The sequence below is a fragment of the Stegostoma tigrinum genome, chromosome 6 (assembly GCF_030684315.1).
Source record: "Stegostoma tigrinum isolate sSteTig4 chromosome 6, sSteTig4.hap1, whole genome shotgun sequence".
NCBI classification, from domain to species: Eukaryota; Metazoa; Chordata; class Chondrichthyes; order Orectolobiformes; family Stegostomatidae; genus Stegostoma; species Stegostoma tigrinum.
Window position 1 is genome coordinate 96827617 of NC_081359.1, and position 24640 is coordinate 96852256.

General features: G+C 43.1%; 1 protein-coding gene across 1 annotated transcript in view; it reads right to left on the minus strand.

Moving 5' to 3' along the window:
- Positions 1–24640, minus strand: part of oca2 (oculocutaneous albinism II) — a 468272-nt gene that overhangs the window by 82104 nt on the left and 361528 nt on the right. The window contains exons 20-22 of the mRNA XM_048532874.2: positions 22260–22319; positions 13222–13326; positions 9771–9864 (exon numbers count right to left, since the gene is read on the minus strand). Coding sequence (XP_048388831.2) covers positions 9771–9864; positions 13222–13326; positions 22260–22319 — 259 coding nt within the window. The remainder of the gene's footprint in view (positions 1–9770; positions 9865–13221; positions 13327–22259; positions 22320–24640) is intronic.

Genomic DNA, 24640 nt, shown 5'->3' on the forward strand with positions numbered 1-24640 from the left:
GTCCCTGGATCATAATCCAGGAATTCCCTTCCTTTCAGCACAATGTGTATACCTACAGTGCATTGACTGCAGCAGTTAAGGCAGCCCACTTTCTCAAGGGTAATTAGGGATGGACAATAAAAGTTAGCCTAGCTAGACACACGCGTGACCCATGAGTGATTTTTTTAAAAATGTGTAAAGCATAAAATTGTGCGTCAGTAGATGGCTTTACCACAGAATGAAACACTCTTACCTTCAACAAATACTGGGAGCCTTGGAGGGCCAGTGGAAACACTGGTGCTATCCTCCTATATAGTTCAGCACAGACTAATAATAAAATGTCGGACTTTCCTGGTTCATGTAAGTCAGCAACTCACTGAATGATTTCCTTATCTAAAGGGCTGATGTGACACAAGTCCGAGTAATTGCTGTTGCTTGGAAACATGAACTGTCTCTGTATTCCTGGTAGCATCTATTTGCATACAATTAAATATGTTTGCTGATAGGATGCGGGCATCGCTGGCTCGGCTGGCATTTATTGTCAATTCCTAACTGCTCTCGAGAAGGTGATGATGAGCTGCCTTCTTGAACTGCTGCAATCCTTGGGGTGTTGGAAAACCCACAGTACTGTTAAGGATTTTGGTCCTGTGACAGTGAAGGAATGATGATACAGTTCCAACTTAGAACAGCATATAACTGGGAGGGGATCTTTCTAGGCAGTTGAGATCAGACAAGTACGTAAATGAACTAAATATAACATAAACTGTTGGAGAGGCAGTGGCAGTGTACAGGCTAAAAAGTTAACTTCTTGTACTCAAAATGTTAACTCTGTTTTTCTCTCTCCACAGATGTTGCCAAACTTGCTGAGTTTCTCCATAATTTTGTGTTTTTATTTAAGATTTCTAGCAACTACAGTATGTTGCTTTTATATAAACACATGAATCAGGAGTAGTGGGCCTTCAGAGCCTGCTTTGCCATTCAAAGATATCACAGCTGATCTGATTTAAGCTCTGTTCCACATTTCCACCAACCCTGATAACCTTTGTCCTCCTTGCTTACCAGGAATCTATCTACCTCTGCCTTGACAATATCTAAAAATCTGCTGCTACCACCTTTTGAAGAAAAAAGTTCCAAAAACCAATGACCTTCTGAGAGAAATATTTTATTTTTGCTACATCTTTCTTAAATGGGTGACCAGCTATTTAGTAACCCCTATTTTAGACTGTGCCAGATGAGGAAACATCCTCTCCATATCTCTCTGGTCAAGGTTACAATTTTGGAAGATGCTGTTGAAAGAGCTTTAATGAGTTTCTTTAGTGCATCTTGCAGACGGTACACATTGCTACTACTGTGTTTCAGTGATGGAGGTGAACGTTGAAAGTGGGAGATATGGTGCAAATCAAATGAGCTGCTTCATCCTGGATGGCGTTGAGCTTCCTGAGTGTTGATAGAATTGCACTACATCCAGGCAAGTGGACAGTAATCCGCTTTGACCCTGGCTTGTGCCCTGTAGATAGTGGACAGGCTTTGGGGTGGCAAGGGATGTGTTGTTAGTTCCCAATACTTACCTATTGTGAATACTTTTGATCATATTAATCTGTCATTCTGAGGTATTACTTCTATGCTTATCAAAAGTTCAGAGGTTTAAAGTAATGTCATTTTTGAGCACATTATGATAATCAAAGACCAAAATGTTACATTGTACTTCTTGTTCAACAACTTCACTTTTTGCAAGTTAAATGTCACCTTGGACGTTGGATACTTAAATTATTGGGTGTGCTTGAATCCATAAATTCTGCTAAATTTTATGAACTTTACATTTGCAAACTGTGTTCTAATAGCATGAATTGACTTTATTTGAGATACAGTATCCCAGAAGATCAAAACTACTGGATGTAGATGAAATCCGCTTGGAAATTGAAAAAAATCCCAAAGCTTTTCAAGAGAAATTTTCTGACCTGATCCTCGATGGTTCAACACACAGTTATACTTAAACTCTTAATTTTAAAGGACTCATTCACAATTTTTTAAAGCAAAGGAATTCTCAATTTTTCTGCCATGGACTTATTCAGATTTATTCCTTCATGGGCTGTCAGCATCACTGGCAAGGACAACATATGTTATCCACCCCTAAATGCCCTTCAGTTGAGTGGCAACCCAGGCCATCTCAGAGTGAAGTTAAGACTGGCCACATCAATATAGATCTGAAATCACATGTAGGATAGATCAGATAAGGGTGGCAGATTTCCTTCCTAAAGGACATAACTTAAACAGACAGGGTCTATCTACTTAGAATTCTCATTGTTTCCATTTACATGTTATAGTCTTTATTTCCTCATGGAATGCCTACAATTTGGGAGCAAGCCATCCCACCCCTTGAGCCCACACCTACCCTCTGAAAAACATCCCTCCCCAGACTCATCCCCTCTGCCCCATATCTGTAAACCTGCCTTTTGTCCAATCCACCTAGCCTGCAAACCCCCAGACACAATGTGCAATTTAGCATGGCCAATCCACCTAACCTATGCCTCCCAAGCACCTGGAAGAAACCGATGCAGATGCAGAGAGAATGTGCAAACTCCACACAGACAGTTACCTGAGGCTGGAATTGAACCTGGTTCCTGGTACTGTAAGGCAGCAGTGTTAGCCACTGAGCCACCCATACATTGCTTATCAGCTATCAGCCAATTCTACCCACAGTATCTCATGATAAACCAAGCTGAGCTTCAGTCTTTTGTATCTTTGGTGGCTTTGTTGTATTTTGTCAACAGAAGTCCTAACAATTGGTTAACCTTTTGTATTGATTGGTCTTTTTCAGAATGCATCTTGCTTAGTCTTGCTTGCAACATCAGGAGACAATATCACACAGACAGGTACTTTATCATCTTTGGTATTTTGTGCTGTCAGTTCTGCATATGTAGTTTTGAAACAACAGGTTCTTACTGTCCATTGTCTTGTATTGTACCGTCAATCTATACTTTTGCAATTTAAGCACATACACTTCTATCTTCTGTGGCATTTTTACAGAGATCCCTTCATATCTCTCCCCATCACATAACTTTGTCTACAAAAATTCGTGGAATTTGTAACCTTCAAATACTGCAACTGTCAATTTTTTTTCCTCTAATTGGGCATGTTTGCAGTCTATTGGTAAAAAAAATTGTGCGCTGCATCCACACAAGGTTTCATCCTTGTTAGATAACACTGCTTCAAATGACAGGCTGAAGGCATTACACCTAGTCCAGCATGGTTTGTTCACCTGCCAATCTACTACTGTCACAGTTTCGTTAATGATACAGAATATATTTTGCCCTTGCGGGCAGAGAGGCACTGTGTCTATTTTAGATTGTTTTCAGACTCTTTCTTGGCTGTGCTTTCCAATCTCTCAACCGCCGCCATCTGGAAGAGCAATGGCAGCAGATGCATTGTAACACCAGCACCTGCAAGTTCCCCTTCAAGCCACTCACCGTCCTGGCATCCTTCATTGTGGCTGGTGAAAATCCTGGATCTCCCTCTCTAACAGCTCTGTGGAGGTCCCCGTACCCAAAGGACTAGCGCTTTAAGAAAACAATTCACCACCGCCTTCCTGAGGGCAATTAAGGTTTGAGAATACATGTCGGCAGGCCAATGATGTGACCATTCCATGAACAACATTTTTTAAACCTCTGTGCCACTTGACAACTTGACTAACTAAATCACCATGAAAGATACCACTGCAACTTCTTTTCAACAATCTAATTCCTTCCTCTCTTTCCAATTAGTGTGCTATCTTTTCTCTTTGACTGATGCAATGCAATTTGGCACAGTAGCTACAATCCATGATCCACTATTGATGAGCTAGTCCTAATTTTATAGTTGATTGAATGAAGTGGAATTTTGATTTATTTCCTACTGCCCTGCAAGTATCATCTGTTTACTATAGAGCCACATTTGTCTCAGAAACCTGTCTCAGAACTGGCTATCTGTTACGCTGACTGCAGTTGCATCTGTTATGAGGTTATGTATAAGGATTCACAAGACTTAAGACATTTTTCTACAAATCTACATGTTATTCGATACTTTCTGGTTCAGCCTGAAGCCCGTTTTAAAAATGTCTTTCATCAGTAATCTTTTTCTGAGATGCAACATATTCCTCAAATTTGTCCATTTATCTTTTCCTTTACTATGTATGTACTATGAATTTCTTTAACTTCTGGACTGCTGACAGCAGCAAGTGTCACATCTGTCTAGAATTGTTGGTTTGTATTGGGGGTCATCGTGTGATTGAACAGGCTGATTTTTGACATGCAGATCTTTGGGTACATTGGGCAAGGTGTCTCATGGAGGTAATAGCAACTGAAGCCACAACCCTATAAATAGAGAAATCCTTCATCATTTCAGTCCTAAATGAGTGATTCTTTACCACAAAGTTGTGCACGTATGTTCTAGGCACAACTGCTCAGCGTTTACCATCTCAAGTCCCTTCACAATCTTTCATGTCTCCACAACATCAAAGGAGCATCAAGTGTCAATATATCTCATTTTATGACACCATTTTAAAAATCAAATTATGAAGCCCAGAGTTTCACTATTAAGGAATTACATTAAAGAATTGCACTTTTATGTGTGTGAGGAGGTGATAGCCTAGTGATATTATCGCTGGACTATTAATCCAGAGACCCAGATAATGTTCTGGCAGACCTGGGTTTGAGTCCCACCACGGCAGATGGTGGAATTTAAATTCAATAAATAGCTGGAATTAAGAATCGAATGATGACTGTGAATCCATTGACAATTGTGAGGGGAAAACCCATCTGAGTCATTAATGTCCTTCAGGGAAAGAAACTGCCATCCTTACCTGGTCTGACCTACACGTGATTCTAGACCCACAGCAATGTAGTTGGCTCGAGAAAATTGCCCTCTGGGTCATTAGGGATGGGCAATGAATGCTGCCTAGCCAGTGATGTCCTCATCCCATGAATACATAAAGGAATTTAAAAAAAGTAAGATGCTGACACTGCATGATAAGTGAAAATCCCAAAAACCTGTGAGAGAGAAATTTGGAGGATAAATTTAAAGAATGATATTAGACCTGATTAACATGGAGAATGCATTTAATTATACCTTTTCATATTTTAAAACCCATGTCAAGTCTATTGGAAACATGTTGAAGCTGACCTTAGATCCAATGCTAAGAGACACATGCTCTAACACATCAAAACGTAAAACCGAAATAAGCTTTTATAAGGAGTGCAATTCCCTGTATTATTTCAAAGTCCCATTCTCCTAGTGGGGGTGGGTGCAGGGAAGTGGTGGAGAGAGAAAATGGGTAAAACTACTCTCAATAGTGACACCCATTGCACAAATAGAACATTGACCCTCATTTTACAGTTTGTCTGATTTTCTATCAGTGAAACGTAGAACTTAGATCAGTTGGCCCTTTGACCCTATGCCATAATTTGAAAAGAACATTAAAAGGAGTTGTACATTATAATGCTGACATTACCTGTTAAGTGAAAATTCTAAAACCTATCTGCATGGAATTTGAAGCATAAATAATATATATGATGATATTAGACCTGATTAACATGGCAAATGCATTTAATTATACTTACTGTAATTCAAAACCCATGTCAAGCCTGTCAGAAACATATCGAACCTCTGGCTCTTAACCCCACTTTCCTGTCCCCAATCACTCATCCCAACATCATTAATCTTGCGCACACTCTCTGTTACCTACTCACTCTCTAAGGACACCTTCACCCCTACGCACACACTAAATATAACAGCTGTGTCATCTTCTTTCATGTTCATTAATAGCTGCACCTCTTTCATTCCAAGAGGGAAACAGCCTATGATAAGACAGAAATAGTCAAGGCAGGTTGTGGGCTGCACTTCATTCAGCTCCTGGCCTGATGAGAAGAAATGTCTTAATCTAACCACTCAGCGCAGGACCTACACTGGTATCAGAGGCTGTCCTTAATTTACCCTGCTGGGACCCTCTGACTGAGGAGTATTTCCACTGCGTTAACTGAGGGGCTGCTGACAACTGTAATTAGCTTCCTAGCTTTGTGTCTATGCTGAGGGGGAAAGGCACACAAAGACAAGGCAAGGTGATGCAAGGCATGGATGCTGTGAGCATCAGGCTAGGCTCACAGTGAGTGAGAACTATGAGATCAAGCAAAGAGCTCACAGTTGCAGCCTGGTACAGTCCCACGAGTGGGATAAATGTCCCCGAGTGTGCAGTGTCCTTGCTGAAGCCATTACAATGATTGTCGCTGGTGCAATGCAGTATTGAAGAACAGAAGAAAACTTTAAGTGAGTTGGAGCTGTGCCACGATGATTCTTAGAGGCTGTCACAAGTCAGATGCCAATGTCTGTGGGTGTTGGGTGCATGTGGCCATATCCTGAGGGGTTGGTGCCAGGTTTCCAATATCAAGGTCATTTGAAGCAAGCAGCAAACTGAACCCACCAGAAAATCAGAGATAACAAGGTGTAGAGCTGGATGAACACAGCAGGCCAAGCAACATCTTCAATAGGATCATATGGATCACCTAACCTTAATCGTTCCTTATACCTTCCACGCCAACATATGACCTTTCCATGCCGATTCACCCAATGTGCACTACGAACAGAGCCAGTGAAGCTTATAATGGTGCATATCCACAAATCTAGGAAGGTGAAAAAGGTGAATGGAAAACTTTCTTTCACTACGGGACGTATTGACTCCAAAAGTAGAGCTGCAATGCTGGAACAATATGATGTACTGATTAGGCCGTAGCTGGAGTTTTGTGTACGATTTTGGTTGCCAAATTACAGGAAGGATTTAATTGCTCCAGATACAGTACAGAGGACGTTGCATGGTTTGAAAGTTACCTCTTTGAGAAAAAGATTGGATGGGTCACAGTTGTTTTAGTGGAACAACTCAGGCTGACAGGTGACTTAATTGAAGGGTAAAAAACATTGAGGGACCTGGATAGGGAGGAGGGGAAGACTTGTTTCCCCTAGTAGATAATCAGTGGATGCAGGACACAGATTGAAGGTGAAGTATTCAAGGGGACACGAGGAAAAATGTTTTCACCCAATGGCTGGAATTCGGTGCACACTTTGGTAGTTAATGTGGAAACCCTGAACTAATTTAAAAGAAATTATTGATAAATTCCTAATTGCTGGTAAATAACTGTTTAGATTTTAAAGGTATTAAGGGATACGGAGAGAAATTAAGAATATGTAATTCAGTTGGAATGTTACCCATGATCCTATTGAATGGTGGAGCAGGCTCAAAAAGCCGAATGGCTATTCCTGTTCCTAGTTTCTATGTTTCTATGAATCTGGGTCTGCACCTGAAGCATTGTAACCTACAAGGCTAAAGGTTAGGTGCTGGAAAGTGGTAATGGAATGGGAAGCTAGTTTATTTAAGTTTATTTAGTTTAGATTATTTAAGATAGACATAATGGGAAGAAGCAAAGGTAAACTTCACCACAGCACAAACAGGCTTTCCTCCAGACAGCTCAGAGATTTAGAATCAGAGAATTACACATGTCTAATTGAAAGAAAAAATCAATATTTTTAAAATTAGGGGCAGTAGGCCAGGGAAATGAAGGCAATTAGAAAGCTCTTTTAACAAAGGCTGTTGTGTGTAATCAACCTGTATAGAAATTCTCTGACACACCTCTGGAGCAGATGGAACTTGACTTCAATCTTCTGGCTCAAAGTAGGGATGCTGCCTACTGGAGCACAAGAGCCCTCCTTTCAACAGAGGTATAATGGACCAATTAGCTGCCTCCTGTGCTGTAATAATCTCTGTTTCCATAGCAATGAAAAGAACTGCGGATGCTGTAAATTAGGAACAAAAACAAAGTTGCTGGAAAAGCTGAGCAGGTCTGGCAGCATCCGTGGAGGAGAAAACAGAGTTAATGTTTCGGGTCCGGTGACCCGTCCACAGAACTGATGGTGGCTGGGAAAATGTCAGTTTATATGCAGAATATAGGGAGGTAGGTGGGGTAGGGAGTAAAGGATAGGATAGAGCCCAAAGAGAGAGAAAGACAGTTGGACAGACAAAAGAGTTGCTAACAATTGTTAGCAGCAACTCTGTCTGTCCTAGCAACTCCTTTGTCTGTCCAACTGTCTTTCTCTCTCTTTGGGCTCTATCCTATCCTTTACTCCCTACCCCACCTACCTCCCTATATTCTGCATATAAACTGACATTTTCCCAGCCACCATCAGTTCTGTGGACGGGTCACCGGACCCGAAACATTAACTCTGTTTTCTCCTCCACGGATGCTGCCAGACCTGCTCAGCTTTTCCGGCAGCTTTGTTTTTGTTTCTGTTTCCATGGGTACTGGCTTTCAATTGCGTCCATGATGGAATTTTCCCCCATTCCTTTGTGGGACGATACCATACCTGGTATGGCACACAGCCATATTTTATCTCTAGTCTTTATTGAGATTGTTAATTTCAATTGTGACTGCAGAGACATGGCAGCTGGTATTAGCCTCCAAATTGGAAAGAGAAAAGTTCTACCAGGCTTCATGTAACTGATTTGCTAAATACTGCAATGTGCGTGCGCTTCTGTGTGAACTTAATTTACAGGACGTGGATGTCACTGGCCTCGAGGACTCTGAAGAAGCCATTCCTGAATTTAATTGATTGGTTTGTGAGGTCACTTCAGAGGGCTGCAAAAGAATCATGAAATCCCTACAGTGTAGGAGCAGGCCATTCAACACATCCACCCCCCCCCACCCAAGTCACACTGACTCCCCAAAGAGTACCCCACCCAGACCCACTCTATAACCCTACATTTCCCATGGCCAATCCACCTAGCCTGGACATTCCTGGACATTATGGAAAATTTAGCATGGCCAATCCACTTAACCTGCACATCTTTGGACTGTGGGAGGAAGCCAGAACAGCCAGAGGAAACCCACACAGACACGGGGAGAACATGCAAACTCCACAAAGACAGTCACCCAAGGGTGCAATCAAACTCAAGTTATTGATCCATGAAGCAGCAATGCTAACCATTGAGCCACCATGCCACCCTACAAGTCAAGTGCATTGCTGCGCACGACATATAGGCCAGACACGCTCACAGTAGCAAGTTTTCTTCCTTGATGGACGCAAGTGAACCAAATTTTTGTTTTACAACAATCCAGTTATTTTGGGGTCACCACTATTGATACTGGTTTCTTAATTCCAGATTTATTTAATTTAAATTCTAAAACTGCCAATGTGCAACTTGACCCACAGAAAATTAATCCAAGCTTCTGGATTGCCAGTCAAGTTACAGAATGACTGCACGACTGTTAACCAATAATAAGGATGGTAATCTGATGAGGACAGAATTGCCTACTTGCATGTAAATGAAAAAGTAGTCGAGATTCAGTTTCTAAGGGTAATATTCTTTGAAGACCTACAGGGGGAGACAGCAAGAAATTGGTGGGACATTAAAAGACATTATATGCTGATATCAACACTGTTCCTCTTCCATGCTTTTTTTTCTGTAAAGGATTTACTGCTTCATTGGGATGAGCTAAAGAAAAGAAAAAGCCAGCATACAGGGGAGAGAAAAAAAACCCTCAATTTATATTCTCAAAGACATTTCATCCATGATGAGGTTCCTTTGTAGAAATCATCATCTCCAGCTGTCAGATGTGCTGACTATGATGAAGGATTGGGAGGGAGAGAAATGTCTATGCGTACCTGGCGTTTTCATGAATTCATCTGCAGCAGTTTGATGGAACGGCTTCATTGTCTCTTGTTACTGAAACAGATCACCCTTCAGACTGCTGTAATACAGCCCTGTCACTCACCTCCCAGACAGGCTCCCATCGCCAATGCAAAAATCAATGGCTTCACAGGTAGGTTTACATCTGTGTCCTGGCTCAGATTTAACAGCACGGGAATCTATTAGAAGAGGGCGACACGTTTGAAACCATTATTTTTATTCCTACTGAGTGGCATTCAGCTTATTATAATGAAGAATTAATTAAAATTTTCCATTATCTGTTTTCAAAATGCAGATCAGATTCCACTGTACCGATTTTATAATTGAAATCATCCTTACCAGCAGCAACAGTTTAACAAACAGCATTTATTGAGAAGTTGTGCTTTCTATTTTTTTTGGAAAACATCACTTTCAGTCTGTTTTCCTCGAGTGGTCCAGTGTGATTGTCTGCTTTATAATCACAACAGTTTCTCTGAAATTATCTTTTCCATATATGTATTTGTGTATATTTAATAATGAGTCTTGGTTGAAGGCAGTTTCTTCTGTACTAGAGGTAAGCTACAGCTGCTGCAGACAGGACACAAGAAGAGTTCAAATCATTCACCAGCACAATCCTATTTTTGAAGTGGGGAGCAAAATGCCTGCAAGCGAGCAATGCTTTGAAAATAGGCCATGGATTCAGCTATCACACAGGTCTTCACTTGATGCGTTGCAAAACAAAATAGATGGAGAAATAATTGGGGGCTTAATTTATCTCAATTACTTCTGTACAAATTCTGTCAAAAAGAACTTTTACATAACACAAAGCTGAACCTTATTGAAGACTAGTTAGCAGTCAGGAAGGTCATTGTAAAAGTGAAAGGAGGTATTTATTACTGAAAGGCCATAAATGAACCAGTGATGTGAGGTAATTTATTAGTGAAAGGAGGTGAATACAGATAACATACTAGAGCAAGGATGTAATGAGAAGTTAATAGTTAAAAGAGGTTAGGTGCACACTATATGTAACAAAATCGTTTTTTTTTCTAACAAATGTGTTTATAATTTCATCACACAATTGCAAGTTAGGAAAGCTACAACACAGCATAGCCATTCAGCTCATCATCTTCCTGCAAGCATTCTGCAAGAGAAAGTAAGCTGGCCGCCAACACCCCCCCCGCCCCCACACCTCCCACCCAACCCCCCTTGTCTTTCTTTCCATAACCCTGCAAATTTTGTTCTTCCAGACATTTGTACAAATCCTTTTACAGGCCTCAGGGGAAATTGTATAGTTGTAATATCACTGGAATAGAATCCCAAGCTAATATTCTGGAGACACAGGCTCAACTCTCACAATTTCAGATGTTGAATGTGAATTCAATAAAATGTCTAGAATAACAGGCTGGTCTAATGGCGAATGTGTAACCGTTGCCAATGAAGAACGGCCACTGTACCTGAAACATTAACACTGATTTCTCTTTACAGATGCTGCCAGACCTGCTGAGTCATTTTCTGTTTTATGTTTTTGTTTTAAAACACCAGCTGATTCACTAATGCCCTTAACAGAGTGATGCTATCATTCCTTCTGGTCTGGTCACTGTGTGCTTCAGACGATACAGCAATATGGGTATCGTGATTGCAACCAGGTGGATCTCATTGACTATGCGATTATTGATTGGGGTTATTGGCCTGGGCCAATCAGGGAACTTGCTTGACCAAAATAAACAGGGGATTTAGAATGTCCTCACTTCAGGGTCTGACTCCGAGCTGGCTCGCCACAGTCAGGGTATTTTGTACAAGTAAATAAAGGGCGACTTGGTCAGAGATAATGAGAGCTGCAGATGCTGGAGAATCCAAGATAACAAAGTGTGGAGCTAGATGAACACAGCAGGTCAAGCAGCATCTTAGGAGCACAAAAACTGACGTTTCGGGCCTCGACCCTTCATCAGCTTTTTCTGATGGAGGGTCTAGGCCCGAACATCAGCTTTTGTGCTCCTAAGATGCTGCTTGGCCTGCTGTGTTCATCCAGCCCCACACTTTGTTATAAAGGGTGACTTGGTGACTTGCCTGTGTGAAATAATTTCAATGACTGACTCTCAACAGCCTTCTGAGCAATCAGAGATAGACAAACGTTGGCTAGGCCTGAGATGCCTATGCCTAATAGTCGAATAAAAATAAGTTGAATCTGCCTTTATGATACTCTCAGTCAGGGCTTTTCAGATCTCATTGAATAATAGGAAACATTCTGGTATCATTGGTGGGCAGATCAATTCTTTTGTCCCAATTAACTTTTTAAAGTATTTCAGTCCATTCGAATAATTCATAATCCTTGAAAGGGGCAGAAGCTGATTAAAATCCACTCCGTTGCATATGTTCAGCTGAGGCCAACTTTGACACGGGAGCTTCCGAAATGTCTACCTTCTTCCCCAACCAAGGGTTCCCCAGCACCATTGTTGGTGGGGTCCTCAACTGGGTCCGCACCATCTCCCACACGTCTGCCTTCACCCCTTCTCTTCCCTCCCACAACAGTGATAGGGTTCCCCTTATTCTTACCTACCATCCTACCAGCATCCGCATCCAGAAGATCAGCTGACACCATTTCCACCACCTCCAGTGAGATGCCACCACCAGACACATATTCCCCTTCCCTCTCTCGTCTGCCTTCTGCAGGGACTTTTCCCTCCAGGACACCCTGGTCCACTCTTTCTTCACCCCCAACATCCCATTTGGCCCCTCAGCACCTCCCCTGTACCGGCGAAGCTGCACTTCCCAGAATCTAGTCTACTGCATTCGTTGCTCACAATGTGGTGTCCTCTACGTTGGGGAAACAAAGCCTAGACTGGGTGACCGCTTTGCAGAACATCTATGCTCTGCTCGCAAAAAAAGCTACCTGTTGCCTTCTACTTTAACAGATCACCCTGTTCCCTGGTCAACATCTGTCTCAGGCCTGCTGCAGTGCTCCAGCAAACCTCGGTGCAAGCTGGAAGAGCAACACCTCATTTTCCGCTTGGAGACCCTGCAGCCCTCTGGAATCAATATCAAGTTCAATAATTTTAGGGCCTAAACTCACCCCTGTCCCAGCCCCCTACCTCACACACCAGGCCTTTTAGCATACAGACTGCCATTACAGACAACCCTCATTAGCCACTAACAGTCTCCACTAACAACTATTCACCCTCCCAGCCTGATCATTAGTAACTCCTTTACTGATCCAACTGCTCTTTCTCTCTTGAGGCTCTATCCTATCATTTGCTCCCTACCCCACTCCTCTCCCAATTTTCTGCATATAAATCAATGTTTTCCCAGCTCCCGTCAGTTCTGATGAAGGGTTACCAGACCCAGAATATTAACTCCGACATTTTTCTTCACTGATACTGCCAGACCAGCTGAGCATTTTCCAGCAAATTCTGTTTTTGTTCCAGATTAAAACTTCCCTGCAGAGGAAGTAAACTTGGAGAGATAAATATGAATACCAATTGTATGGATGTTGGCCATGCTGGACAGTTGACATTATAACTTGCAAACGTGTATTATCTATCACGCTGGAATAGACTTACCATAGTGGCTGTAAACGGAATATTATCTATCAGGGATGAGGCCAGAGAAGAGACCCAAATGACGAGGATTAAAGCGACAGGGAGTCTTTGTTCTTCCGGAACAGACTGTTTGGAGATAACATTTTGTAAAAAGGAGGAATATTAGGAGAGAAAAATTACACAACATGATCATACTGTGTTTTTGAATGTGAAGGAGCTGATTGGACAGTAGGTGAGGTCAGCACCCAATCAGAGTCACCGTGCAGCTACAGGCGGAGAGAGCCTGACATCAGCAGCAAATGCAAACAGCGACTATGTTGGGGGTCACTGGGGCTTTGCCAAGGAGAGCTGGCAGCTCATGAGTAGGCAAGAAGGAGAAGGAAAGATCTGAGTGGCCGTGGTTTCCAAGGTAGGTTGCAGTGCTCCATCCAGCAGTGGTTGAACACTCAAATTCCACAAAGAAACAGACGGAAGCAAATCTTATATGGCCCTGTGGCAACTGTGCACCAGGCAGCCTTCATCTGCCAAGACATTGGATATCCCATTCTATTCTGCTCAGGCCCCTTAACAAGCTCCATAAGGGGCCTGTAATTGCTTGCAAATAGGGCCCCTGTCCCTTTGTATATTGCAAACTGAGGGACTCCTGTGGTACAATGGCAAAATCCCTACCACTGGGCTGGGATGCCCAGAGTCAAGTCCACCTGCTCCAGAGATGTGCCATAAAATCTCTGTAGAGTTTGATTCGGAATATGTCTGTAAATTACAAGCTGCCCTGGAAACAGCAGGTAATTTTGCCAACCCTCAGGCAACACAATACCTATTGCCACTTCAATCAGCAATTGAAAATTGTGCCCAATGTTTCACACAGATGACTTTTCATCACAACTCAGATGACCTAAGGTCTTTCACCTGATCTGCTCAGAGTTCTCTTTTATTTCATGTTTTTAGTAGCTACAGAATTTTGCTGTACTCTGGAAAGACTAAGGTGCTGTTGCATTATTGTACTGGAGTCCCAAGTTAGACATGGACTCGAAATGTGTGAGGGGTACATTGATAAGAAGATTTTAGTTAAAAATAATCCTACACTATATAGAACTAAAAACATGCAATAGTAAACTCAACTGGAAACAAGTGATAATGGGAACTGCAGATGCTGGAGAATCCAAGATAATGAAATGTGAGGCTGGATGAACACAGCAGGCCCAGCAGCATCTCAGGAGCACAAAAGCTGATGTTTTGGGCCTAGACCCTTCATCAAAGAGGCCCTCTGATGAAGGGTCTAGGCCCGAAACATCAGCTTTTGTGCTCCTGAGATGCTGCTAGGCCTGCTGTGTTCATCCAGCCTCACATTTCATTATCTTGGAAATGTAAGTGACAAGCTGTATAATAAGCAAATTTTTCTAGTTCTTGACATATTATGGGACCCTAAAACAATACAAATAAGCCTTTGTTGGAGCATTTCAGCGTTTATTAAATATCAATGATGTTAAAAATTAAACTTTTAAAAATAAATTTGGCTTTGACGACTTCTTAGCCATTAAAATATGGACAATGCAGATCAAAATTTCTGTGGAATACAAAGGATCATGGTAGCACGGTTATAAGTTAGTGCTGCCATTTTAACTACCTACCAGGATGGACTTAAAGGCCTTGCATTTATCTCACGGCCGATAGTCTCCCTCTGCCAAACCTCTCCCTCTCTCAAAGGCAGAGTGAATGCCAGGAGCTCTCCTTAAATATTTTAATTAGCCTGATCTCAACTGCCCACAATTATTTTTCACCGGCCACGCAGACTGCGGGCAAGAAATTTCTCCTGTTCTTAATATGTAAAGAATATGATGTTTTAAAATGCATGGGACAGGAAATTTAAACATGGAATGTCATAGCCTTCACACTATAAATCACACTTCTCATGACTCAGCCACCCTGTCCAGGAATTAACTCTTGCTCTGAGACCACTCACTGATGATCAATGTTGCTACCAAGTACACAGAGATCACCAAACCTGTGAAATTGACCTGAAATTAACAAGCAAGTGCAAAAGGAAATTGCACATTTGAATGGTGTTAATTTATGACAGAAACCCGAGCATCACTGTTGTAATATGCCATCTGGCTAGCTGCTTTATGTAAGCACTGATGTGTCAAAGATTGGCGTATATTACAAAAGCTACTCTTCTCCTTCATAAGCAGAACAACTAGTTCATGGATTACTTGCTCCCATTTCAATTAGACGGATTCTTAGATGGGTGATGAGTCTACTTCAAGTTCTATAGCCTTTACCACTTATTGAGCAGGCAGTACTTGACAGGTAAATGGTTTGTTTGGGAGTTTGTGTGCTCCCTCTGATATCTCAACTTCACCCCTGCTCATTTCCAATGAAGCCTCTTGATAGGTGTGGTGACTTCCTGAATGAGCCTTCTCCATTTTGATTGGTCACCTGAGCCAGGATATCTCATGAGTCATGGGCACAGTTGACCACTTGTTGGATATTTTGAGGACGCCCCTAAAGCCTTCTGCAATGAAAAGATATATGGCAGCATCATTCAATTATACCTGGAACATGGGGAGACATGCCAGCCCTACTCGTGACTACTCACTTTTAAATTGCTTCGCGCAGGAATGGGGCACCTGTCTGACAACCCGCAAACCATTGGCTGCACGGAAAATACACACACCCCTGAAAACCCCCACCCAGAGCTCCCTCAAAGCCCATGACCCTGTAGGCTAAGAGGAATGGGTCTTTATCACACATAATGAGAAGTGATATAACACAGAGTGAAGGTGGATGAACACAGCAGGCCAAGCAGCATCAGAGCAGCGGGAAAGCTGACATTTCAGGCCTAGATCTTTCATCAACACAATGCAAGCAATAAAACAATGTTTGACCCCACTCCGCAATACCTCTCTTCAGACACTTTCCAGGCCATCCTGGAATAGTAGGAGATATTCTTCCAAGCCAATGACATTAGAAGAAACTCCTACCTGATTAAGATGGCTCCAATGGAGAATGAAGTGATGACAGGCACTCAGGATAAATTCCTTGAATTTGGACATAAGTCACTGGAGCTGCAATGTCCGAGGTTACTGATCCTTGTCATTGTGAAAGAGCAGTGAGCTCACTGACAATGGTTCAAATGTTGCTCTGCCAGTATCCTGTGCCAGTCTCCTTGTCACTGCATATCTGTGGAGGGGGACCCTAGAACTTGAAGATGCTGAACTGAGAATGATCCCACATTGCCATGCCTGACCTCTCTCCCCACTCAAAGATCCATTGCTTGATTACCTCATGAGAAACCCCCAGGTGCTACACCTCCGTGACACTTAACCAGATGGATTGGGGAGGTTGTTGATCCTGAAGCATGGCGCCTTGAGGCTGTTCAGCTCCACTACATTCTTCTTTGGGGCCATCTTAATCAGGTAGGAGCTTCTTCTAATGTCATTGGCTTGGAAGAATACCTCCTGCTATTTCAGGATGGCCTGGAAGAGTGTCTGAATTCAGGTATTGCAGAGTGGGGTCAAACATTGTTTTATTGCTGGCATTGTGTTGATGAAGGTATAAATCCTATATTGGGATGTGAGTGGTGAGGTTGTAGAGTGGATAATGGGGATTTAAGGAAAGAGATTCAAAGGTGTTGACAGCTGGGAGCCTAAAAACTGGTACATCTGCTAGTTATGTGGGTAAATTGCTTGCAGCCAATGTCCCTGAATGCTTCCTGCCTGTGAACTTGCATACTTATCCGACTCGCTCTTTCCATACTCAGGCATTTGTACAACAAGCCAATGGGGGGGTTCTAGCACTAGCAGCCTGTCCTGCCAACTGACAGCACTTGCCCCCTGTGGCCACTGCCATGCTTTACATTCTGCCTTCCACTTCCAGTTCCGCCATCAGCAGCCTTGGGACTAGAAATCAAATTCTGGCCTATGCTTTAATCACTGCTTGAGGGTGAAAATTGACCAGAGCAGTGGGAAGAAGTGCTGTTCTGGAAAACAATGGCATGGAATCAATTATGTCTATCTATAAAAGCTGACGAACCCTCAATTCAATATCTCTTCCAAAAGGATAATACTTCCCAAAGAGCATTCCCTCAGTACTGCACTGGATTAGAGACACAGAGCCATACAGAATGGAAACAGACCCTTCGGTCTAACTCATCCATGCCGACCAAATTGCCCAGACTAAATGAGTCCCACTTGCTTGCATTTGGCCCATATACCTCCAAACTTTTTCTATTCATGTACCTGTCCACATACGAACCAGCTTCTGTGTGAAATTGTTGCCCCTCAGGTCCCTTTTAAATCATTCCCCTTTCACCTTAAAAATATTCCCGATATTTTTGAACTCCCCTACCCTAGGGAAAATACTTTTGCTATTCATCTTACCTATATCCCTCATGTTTTTATAAGCCTCTATAAGGTCACCCCTCAACTTCCTCTGTTCCAGTGAAAAGATTATGAGCACACAGATATGATGAGAGGGATTTGATCAGACAATTATCTGAATCATAGCTTTATAAGATGATGAAATTTGGGAGGGGGTCATTTGTCCCATCACAGCTGGGCCCAAACTCTTGAACAACCTATCTAATCTAATTAACTCCACACCTGCAGTTCTGCAAACTTTTAACTACTTTGCAATACCCTTTTGTGATAAAATCCACTTGTGTTGTGTTTCAGAGCAGAGCCTCCCATTATCAACATCTTTGGGGGCGCATCATTGACCAGAAACTGACTGGACAAGCCATATAAATAGATTCGCAACAGCAGATCAGAGGCTAGGAATTTTGCAGCAAGTAACTCAACTCCCATCTCCACAAAGTCTATCCATTGCTGACAAGGCATAAGCCAGGTGTGTGATGGAGTACTTTCCACTTGTCTGGATGAGTGCAGCTCCAACAACTCAGAAAGCACATCACCATCTAGGATGAAGCAACCTGCTTAATTGGCACCACATCCACAACATTCACTCCATCCGTATCTGATGCATGGTGACAGCAGAAGGATATAGATGGGTTGATCAGTGGCAAATGAAATTCAATCTAAATAAACGTGAGGACATGCACTTGGGTAGGACAAACAAGGAAAAGGAATGTATGATAAACAGTGGGGCCCTTGGAAGCACCAAAGATTGGGCAGTTCCTGGTGTGCACATCCACCAGTTACTTAAGGTATCAGGATTGTTGGGTAAAGTGGTTAAGAAGACCTAAAGGATATTTGCCTATATTAGCCAAGGTATAGAATTTCACAGCAGAAAGGCTATGCTGGAACTATATAAAATGTTGGCTAAGTCACAGCTAGAGTATTGTGTGCAGTTCTGGAATACACATTATAGAAGGATATGTCAGCATTAGAAGGATGCAGTGGAGATTTACCAGGGCTTGCAATGCCAAGGCATATGAGGCTATGGGTCAAGTGCTGGCAAAAGGGATTAGAATAATTGACTTAATAAAATGAGAGACTGGATGAACGCAGCAGGCCCAGCAGCATCTCAGGAGCACAAAAGCTGACGTTTCGGGCCTAGACCCTTCATCAGGGACCGATCTAGGCCCGAAACATCAGCTTTTGTGCTCTTGAGATGCTGCTGGGCCTGCTGTGTTCATCCAGCCTCACATTTTATTATCTTGGATTCTCCAGCATCTGCAGTTCCCATTATCACAGAATAATTGAGTTGTTGTTTTTGACTGGCATTGGCACAATGGGCCAAAGGACCTATTTCTGCACTGCAGATCTCTATGATCTGCAAGATTCACCACAGTTGGGTACTGTTGTACTGAAACTGATGGGTATATTTGGAATATAGTCTTCTGACATCATTAAAACATAAACAGATGATATAGGGTTAGATGTAGGCCATTTAGCCCATCAAGTCTCCTTTGACACTCAATAAGGTCATGCCTGGCACGGTGATCCTCAGCTTTCCTGCCTTAGCCCATGACTTTCAATTCCCTTACTGAGTAAAATCTATCTCAGACTTGAACATACTTAATGATCCAGCCTTCACAGCCCTCTGCAATAAAGAATTCCACAGATTCACTACCCTGTGAGAGAAGAAATTCCTCTTCATCTCTGTCCTAATAGACTGACCCCTTATTTTGAGGCAATACCCTTTGATCCTAAGCTCTCCCACAAGAAAAAAGCAATCTTTTCATTTTTACACTGTCAAACCCCGCCAAGGTCTCATGTCATTCTTCAGTTCATTCTTCAGTCTAAAGTCCAATGAAAACAAACCCTATCTACTCAACCTCCCCTCAGAAATAAATCCTTTCATACCGGGAATCAACTTTGTGATCCTCTTTGGAGTGCTACCAATTACAATATAACATTCCTTAATTAAAGGGTACCAAAACAGCTCCCGGTGTTCCAACTGTGGTCTGAACAGTGTCTTGTATAGTTTTTGCAAGATTTCCCTATTTTTACACTCTATTCTCTTTGAAATAAAGGACAATAGTCCATTGCCTTCCCTAATACCCAATGAATTTGGATGCTAACTTTGTGTATTCATGCATAAGGACTCCCAAATCCCTCTGTCATTGGTTCTATCTTTCCCCAGCTTTCCTTTCCTTCATGCCAAAGTAAATAACTTCATATTCTTCCGCATGTTATTCCATCTGACACGTTTTTGCCTGCTCAGTCCACCTGTCCATATGCCCCTCTAGACTCTTTGCGTCATCCTCATCACTTGCCATTCCACCTAATTTTGTCTCATTCACAAATTCAGCTTTTAGCACATTCACTTCCATCACCCACGCCATGAACAAAAATATTGTAAATAACTGGGATCCCAACACTGATCACTGTAACATCCCAGTAGTTCTACTAGTTACAGGTTGGCATTCCAAAGATGTTCCCTTTATCCCAAGTTATCCTATAGTTTTATCCATGCTGCTATATTATCCCAATGCCATAGCCTCTTCCTTTAGCTTTATCTTACCTACCATTTTTACAGTACCTTAATGAAACACCTTTTGGAAATTCAAAAAGAATCTGAGGATTCTTGGAAGGTTACGACATTACATCCATTTCCTCTATGGCTATTTTATTTAAAAGCCTAGGATGAAACCCATCAATTCCAGGGGACCTGTGGACCTTTAGCCCTGCTAATTACCCTTGTATATTTTTTCTCTCGTGCCAGTTATTGTGTTTAGTTCCTCTTTTTTTACTCCCTTGATTATTGAGTAATTTTGAAATACTATGAGTTACCTCTGATACATTTCCTGGATTTCCATTATTATGTTCCCCACCCCATTCTCAGAGACACCTCTGGTCACTTTGGTCTCTTTTGTCATTTAATCGACAATTATGAATAGTCAGCAAGTTCAGCAAAACTTAGTATAGGCCTTTCTCTATTCTTCCCACAAAGGTGCATCACCTTACTATGCATTTTATTAAATTCTATCTGCCCATGTCCACCTGAAATCAGCTAATTTCTCCTGACAGTTTAATATAATTCTAAGTTGTGTGACATTTGTAAACTCTGAAATAGCATATGACCCAATTCAAGGTCATGAATATAATGTATATCCCTGGCTGATAGTATTGTATACATTCGTTCAGAATGAAAAACACTCTTTCATTTACTTTCAAGAAAGAGATAGATAGAGCTCTTAAAGATAGTGGAATCAAGGGTTATGGGGATAAGGCAGGAACAGGATGCTGATTGTGGATGATCAGCCAAGATCATAATGAATGGTGGTGCTGGCTCGAAGGGCCGAATGGCCTACTCCCGCACCTATTGTCTATTGTCTTTCAGGCTGATTTCTGATCCATAATTTATGTTGAGTTCTTGTAGCCACTTTCCATTTACAATAGACCAATCCTCTGACACCACCCACATATCCAATGTGATGACACTGTGACTTTAAGAAGTTATTTTTGTCCCTTATTTAAGAGCATTTGTAAGGCAGAGGCACCGAGCAGTCTACCAGAACCACTGGAGTAAACAGCTCAGGATGCTTTGTTCCTCCAGGATTTCCGGGTTTTTAGGTTTTGCTTTAGGGAGAAGCTATTGGGGTCTCAACAAACTCAGAAATCTTAAAGAACATCTCCTGGCTGCTACTCTGTCTGCATTTTCTCTTGAGGTTTCCCCTGCTAGAGAGAGCTGCATGTGAGAATCTGTGTCGAATTTGCCTTTTTACCAAGGGATGTGTTTTTGGGAAGCTATGTATTGGAACAGTTAATTAGTAATAATTACTGTATCTATTATTATGTTAAGTTTTCCAATGGATTTGTTATTCTAAATTCCTCTTTATTTGATTGTATTTTAAATACAGTGTTTTGTGTTTTGGTTAATGTCGAGCAGTTTGCCCAGTCACGTTACATCTGGAACAGGCACTTCATATTTGCCTTTAAAAATAAGAAAAATGTAGGCTCTAGGCTACCTTCTTAAAATATTTTGAGGGGACCTGGTCTGGTCTGGTCCATAACACCAAAGTTGATTAGACCTTCTGCTGTGTTCACCTCGACTTTTCCCAGCAGCCAATGGACTGAATGACTTTTTTGACATTGAGCACTGCCAACACTTTTAAGTACCTCCTCTTAATCTGTTCATTTCTAATCCAATATCTTTGCTAATTTATCCTATACCGCCACTGGCAGCATTCCTGTCTTTAGCAAAGACAGATGTAATGCTTGATTCTTGACTCCTGCCCCATTAGATGATCACTCTGTCCTCATACACTCCTTATTTAATTTCAGTCTTCTTTGTTATCTTTGTACTTTTCCAAATTCTCAATTGAATTATAATCCTGGCATTTTTCTTGCGTCTAGGTTTTCTGGTTCATTTTAATTTCCACATCTTTACATCATCCAGGGAGCTTGAATTTTGGATGCCAGTTCAGTATCTCTTGTGGGTGTAAGATGCAAAAGTGATACCAACTGAGACGCAGCTGGCATAGTTAGCAGGCATCGTCGCATATTTTTGGGACAACTGCTGCTTACTATTGTTACAGGTTCTTCACAAATGAGATCTAAAAGTAACAGTAACCATCAGATAAATCAGCCTTTGGATGGTGAAGATAAGGAGCAACAAATTATTTCCTCTGTGCTTCTTCCCAAGATTACCTTTATCAATGTAGCTGTCTGCTCTCCAATGTAGTCAATCAATTGCAGGTTAGCCAGTGCCTAGAAGAGAAATGTTAAACAAGAGAAAAATCAAGTCACATGCAGAGTCACGAGAAGATGAAAAAGGAATATGATAGTTCACTCGGTACACAACAGTTCAGCAAAGATGTAACATACATCTGGAAGATCCGTTCTATTTAATGACATATTTCTGATGGTACACTAACACATTTGAATTACACAGTTATCCCATTTAGGAGAGATATCACAACTTCCTGACTTCTGCTTTAAGATGTCTCCTTCAAAATTAAGGGTAACAAAATGTGAGGCTGGATGAACACAGCAGGCCAAGCAGCATCTCAGGAGCACAAAAGCTGACGTTTCGGGCCTAGACCCTTCATCAGAGAGGGGGATGGGGGGAGGGAACTGGAATAAATAGGGAGAGAGGGGGAGGCGGACCGAAGATGGAGAGTAAAGAAGATAGGTGGAGAGAGTGTAGGTGGGGAGGTAGGGAGGGGATAGGTCAGTCCAGGGAAGACGGACAGGTCAAGGAGGTGGGATGAGGTTAGTAGGTAGCAGGGGGTGCGGCTTGGTGTGGGAGGAAGGGATGGGTGAGAGGAAGAACCGGTTAGGGAGGCAGAGACAGGTTGGACTGGTTTTGGGATGCAGTGGGTGGGGGGGGAAGAGCTGGGCTGGTTGTGTGGTGCAGTGGGGGGAGGACACGAACTGGGCTGGTTGAGGGATGCAGTAGGGGAAGGGGAGATTTTGAAACTGGTGAAGTCCCCATTGATACCATATGGCTGCAGGGTTCCCAGGCGGAATATGAGTTGCTGTTCCTGCAACCTTCGGGTGGCATCATTGTGGCAGTGCAGGAGGCCCATGATGGACATGTCATCAAGAGAATGGGAGGGGAGTGGAAATGGTTTGCGACTGGGAGGTGCAGTTGTTTTTTGCGAACTGAGCGGAGGTGTTCTGCAAAGCGGTCCCCAAGCCTCCGCTTGGTTTCCCCAATGTAGAGGAAGCCGCACCGGGTACAGTGGATGCAGTATACCACATTGGTAGATGTGCAGGTGAACCTCTGCTTGATGTGGAATGTCATCTTGGGGCCTGGGATGGAGGTGAGGGAGGAGGTGTGGGGACAAGTGTAGCATTTCCTGCGGTTGCAGGGGAAGGTGCCGGGTGTGGTGGGGTTGGAGGGCAGTGTGGAGCGAACAAGGGAGTCACGGAGAGAGTGGTCTCTCCAGAAAGCAGACAGGGGAGGGGATGGAAAAATGTCTTGGGTGGTGGGGTCGGATTGTAAATGGCGGAAGTGTCGGAGGATGATGCGTTGTATCCGGAGGTTGGTAGGGTGGTGTGTGAGAACGAGGGGGATCCTTTTGGGGCGGTTGTGGCGGGGGCGGGGTGTGAGGGATGTGTCGCGGGAAATGCGGGAGACGCGGTCAAGGGCGTTCTCGATCACCGTGGGGGGAAAGTTGCGGTCCTTAAAGAACTCCAGCACATCCCTCACCTTCCTGGACCTCTCAGTCTCCATCTCAGGCAACCAGCTTGTAACTGATGTCCACTTCAAGCCCACCGACTCCCACAGCTACCTAGAATACACCTCCTCCCACCCACCCTCCTGCAAAAATTCCATCCCCTATTCCCAATTCCTCCGCCTCCGCCGCATCTGCTCCCACGACAAGACATTCCACTCCCGCACATCCCAGATGTCCAAGTTCTTTAAGGACCGCAACTTTCCCCCCACGGTGATCGAGAACGCCCTTGACCGCGTCTCCCGCATTTCCCGCGACACATCCCTCACACCCCGCCCCCGCCACAACCGCCCCAAGAGGATCCCCCTCGTTCTCACACACCACCCTACCAACCTCCGGATACAACGCATCATCCTCCGACACTTCCGCCATTTACAATCCGACCCCACCACCCAAGACATTTTTCCATCCCCTCCCCTGTCTGCTTTCCGGAGAGACCACTCTCTCCGTGACTCCCTTGTTCGCTCCACACTGCCCTCCAACCCCACCACACCTGGCACCTTCCCCTGCAACCGCAGGAAATGCTACACTTGTCCCCACACCTCCTCCCTCACCTCCATCCCAGGCCCCAAGATGACATTCCACATCAAGCAGAGGTTCACCTGCACATCTACCAATGTGGTATACTGCATCCACTGTACCCGGTGCGGCTTCCTCGACATTGGGGAAACCAAGCGGAATCTTGGGGACCACTTTGCAGAACACCTCCGCTCAGTTCGCAAAAAACAACTGCACCTCCCAGTCGCAAACCATTTCCACTCCCCCTCCCATTCTCTTGATGACATGTCCATCATGGGCCTCCTGCACTGCCACAATGATGCCACCCGAAGGTTGCAGGAACAGCAACTC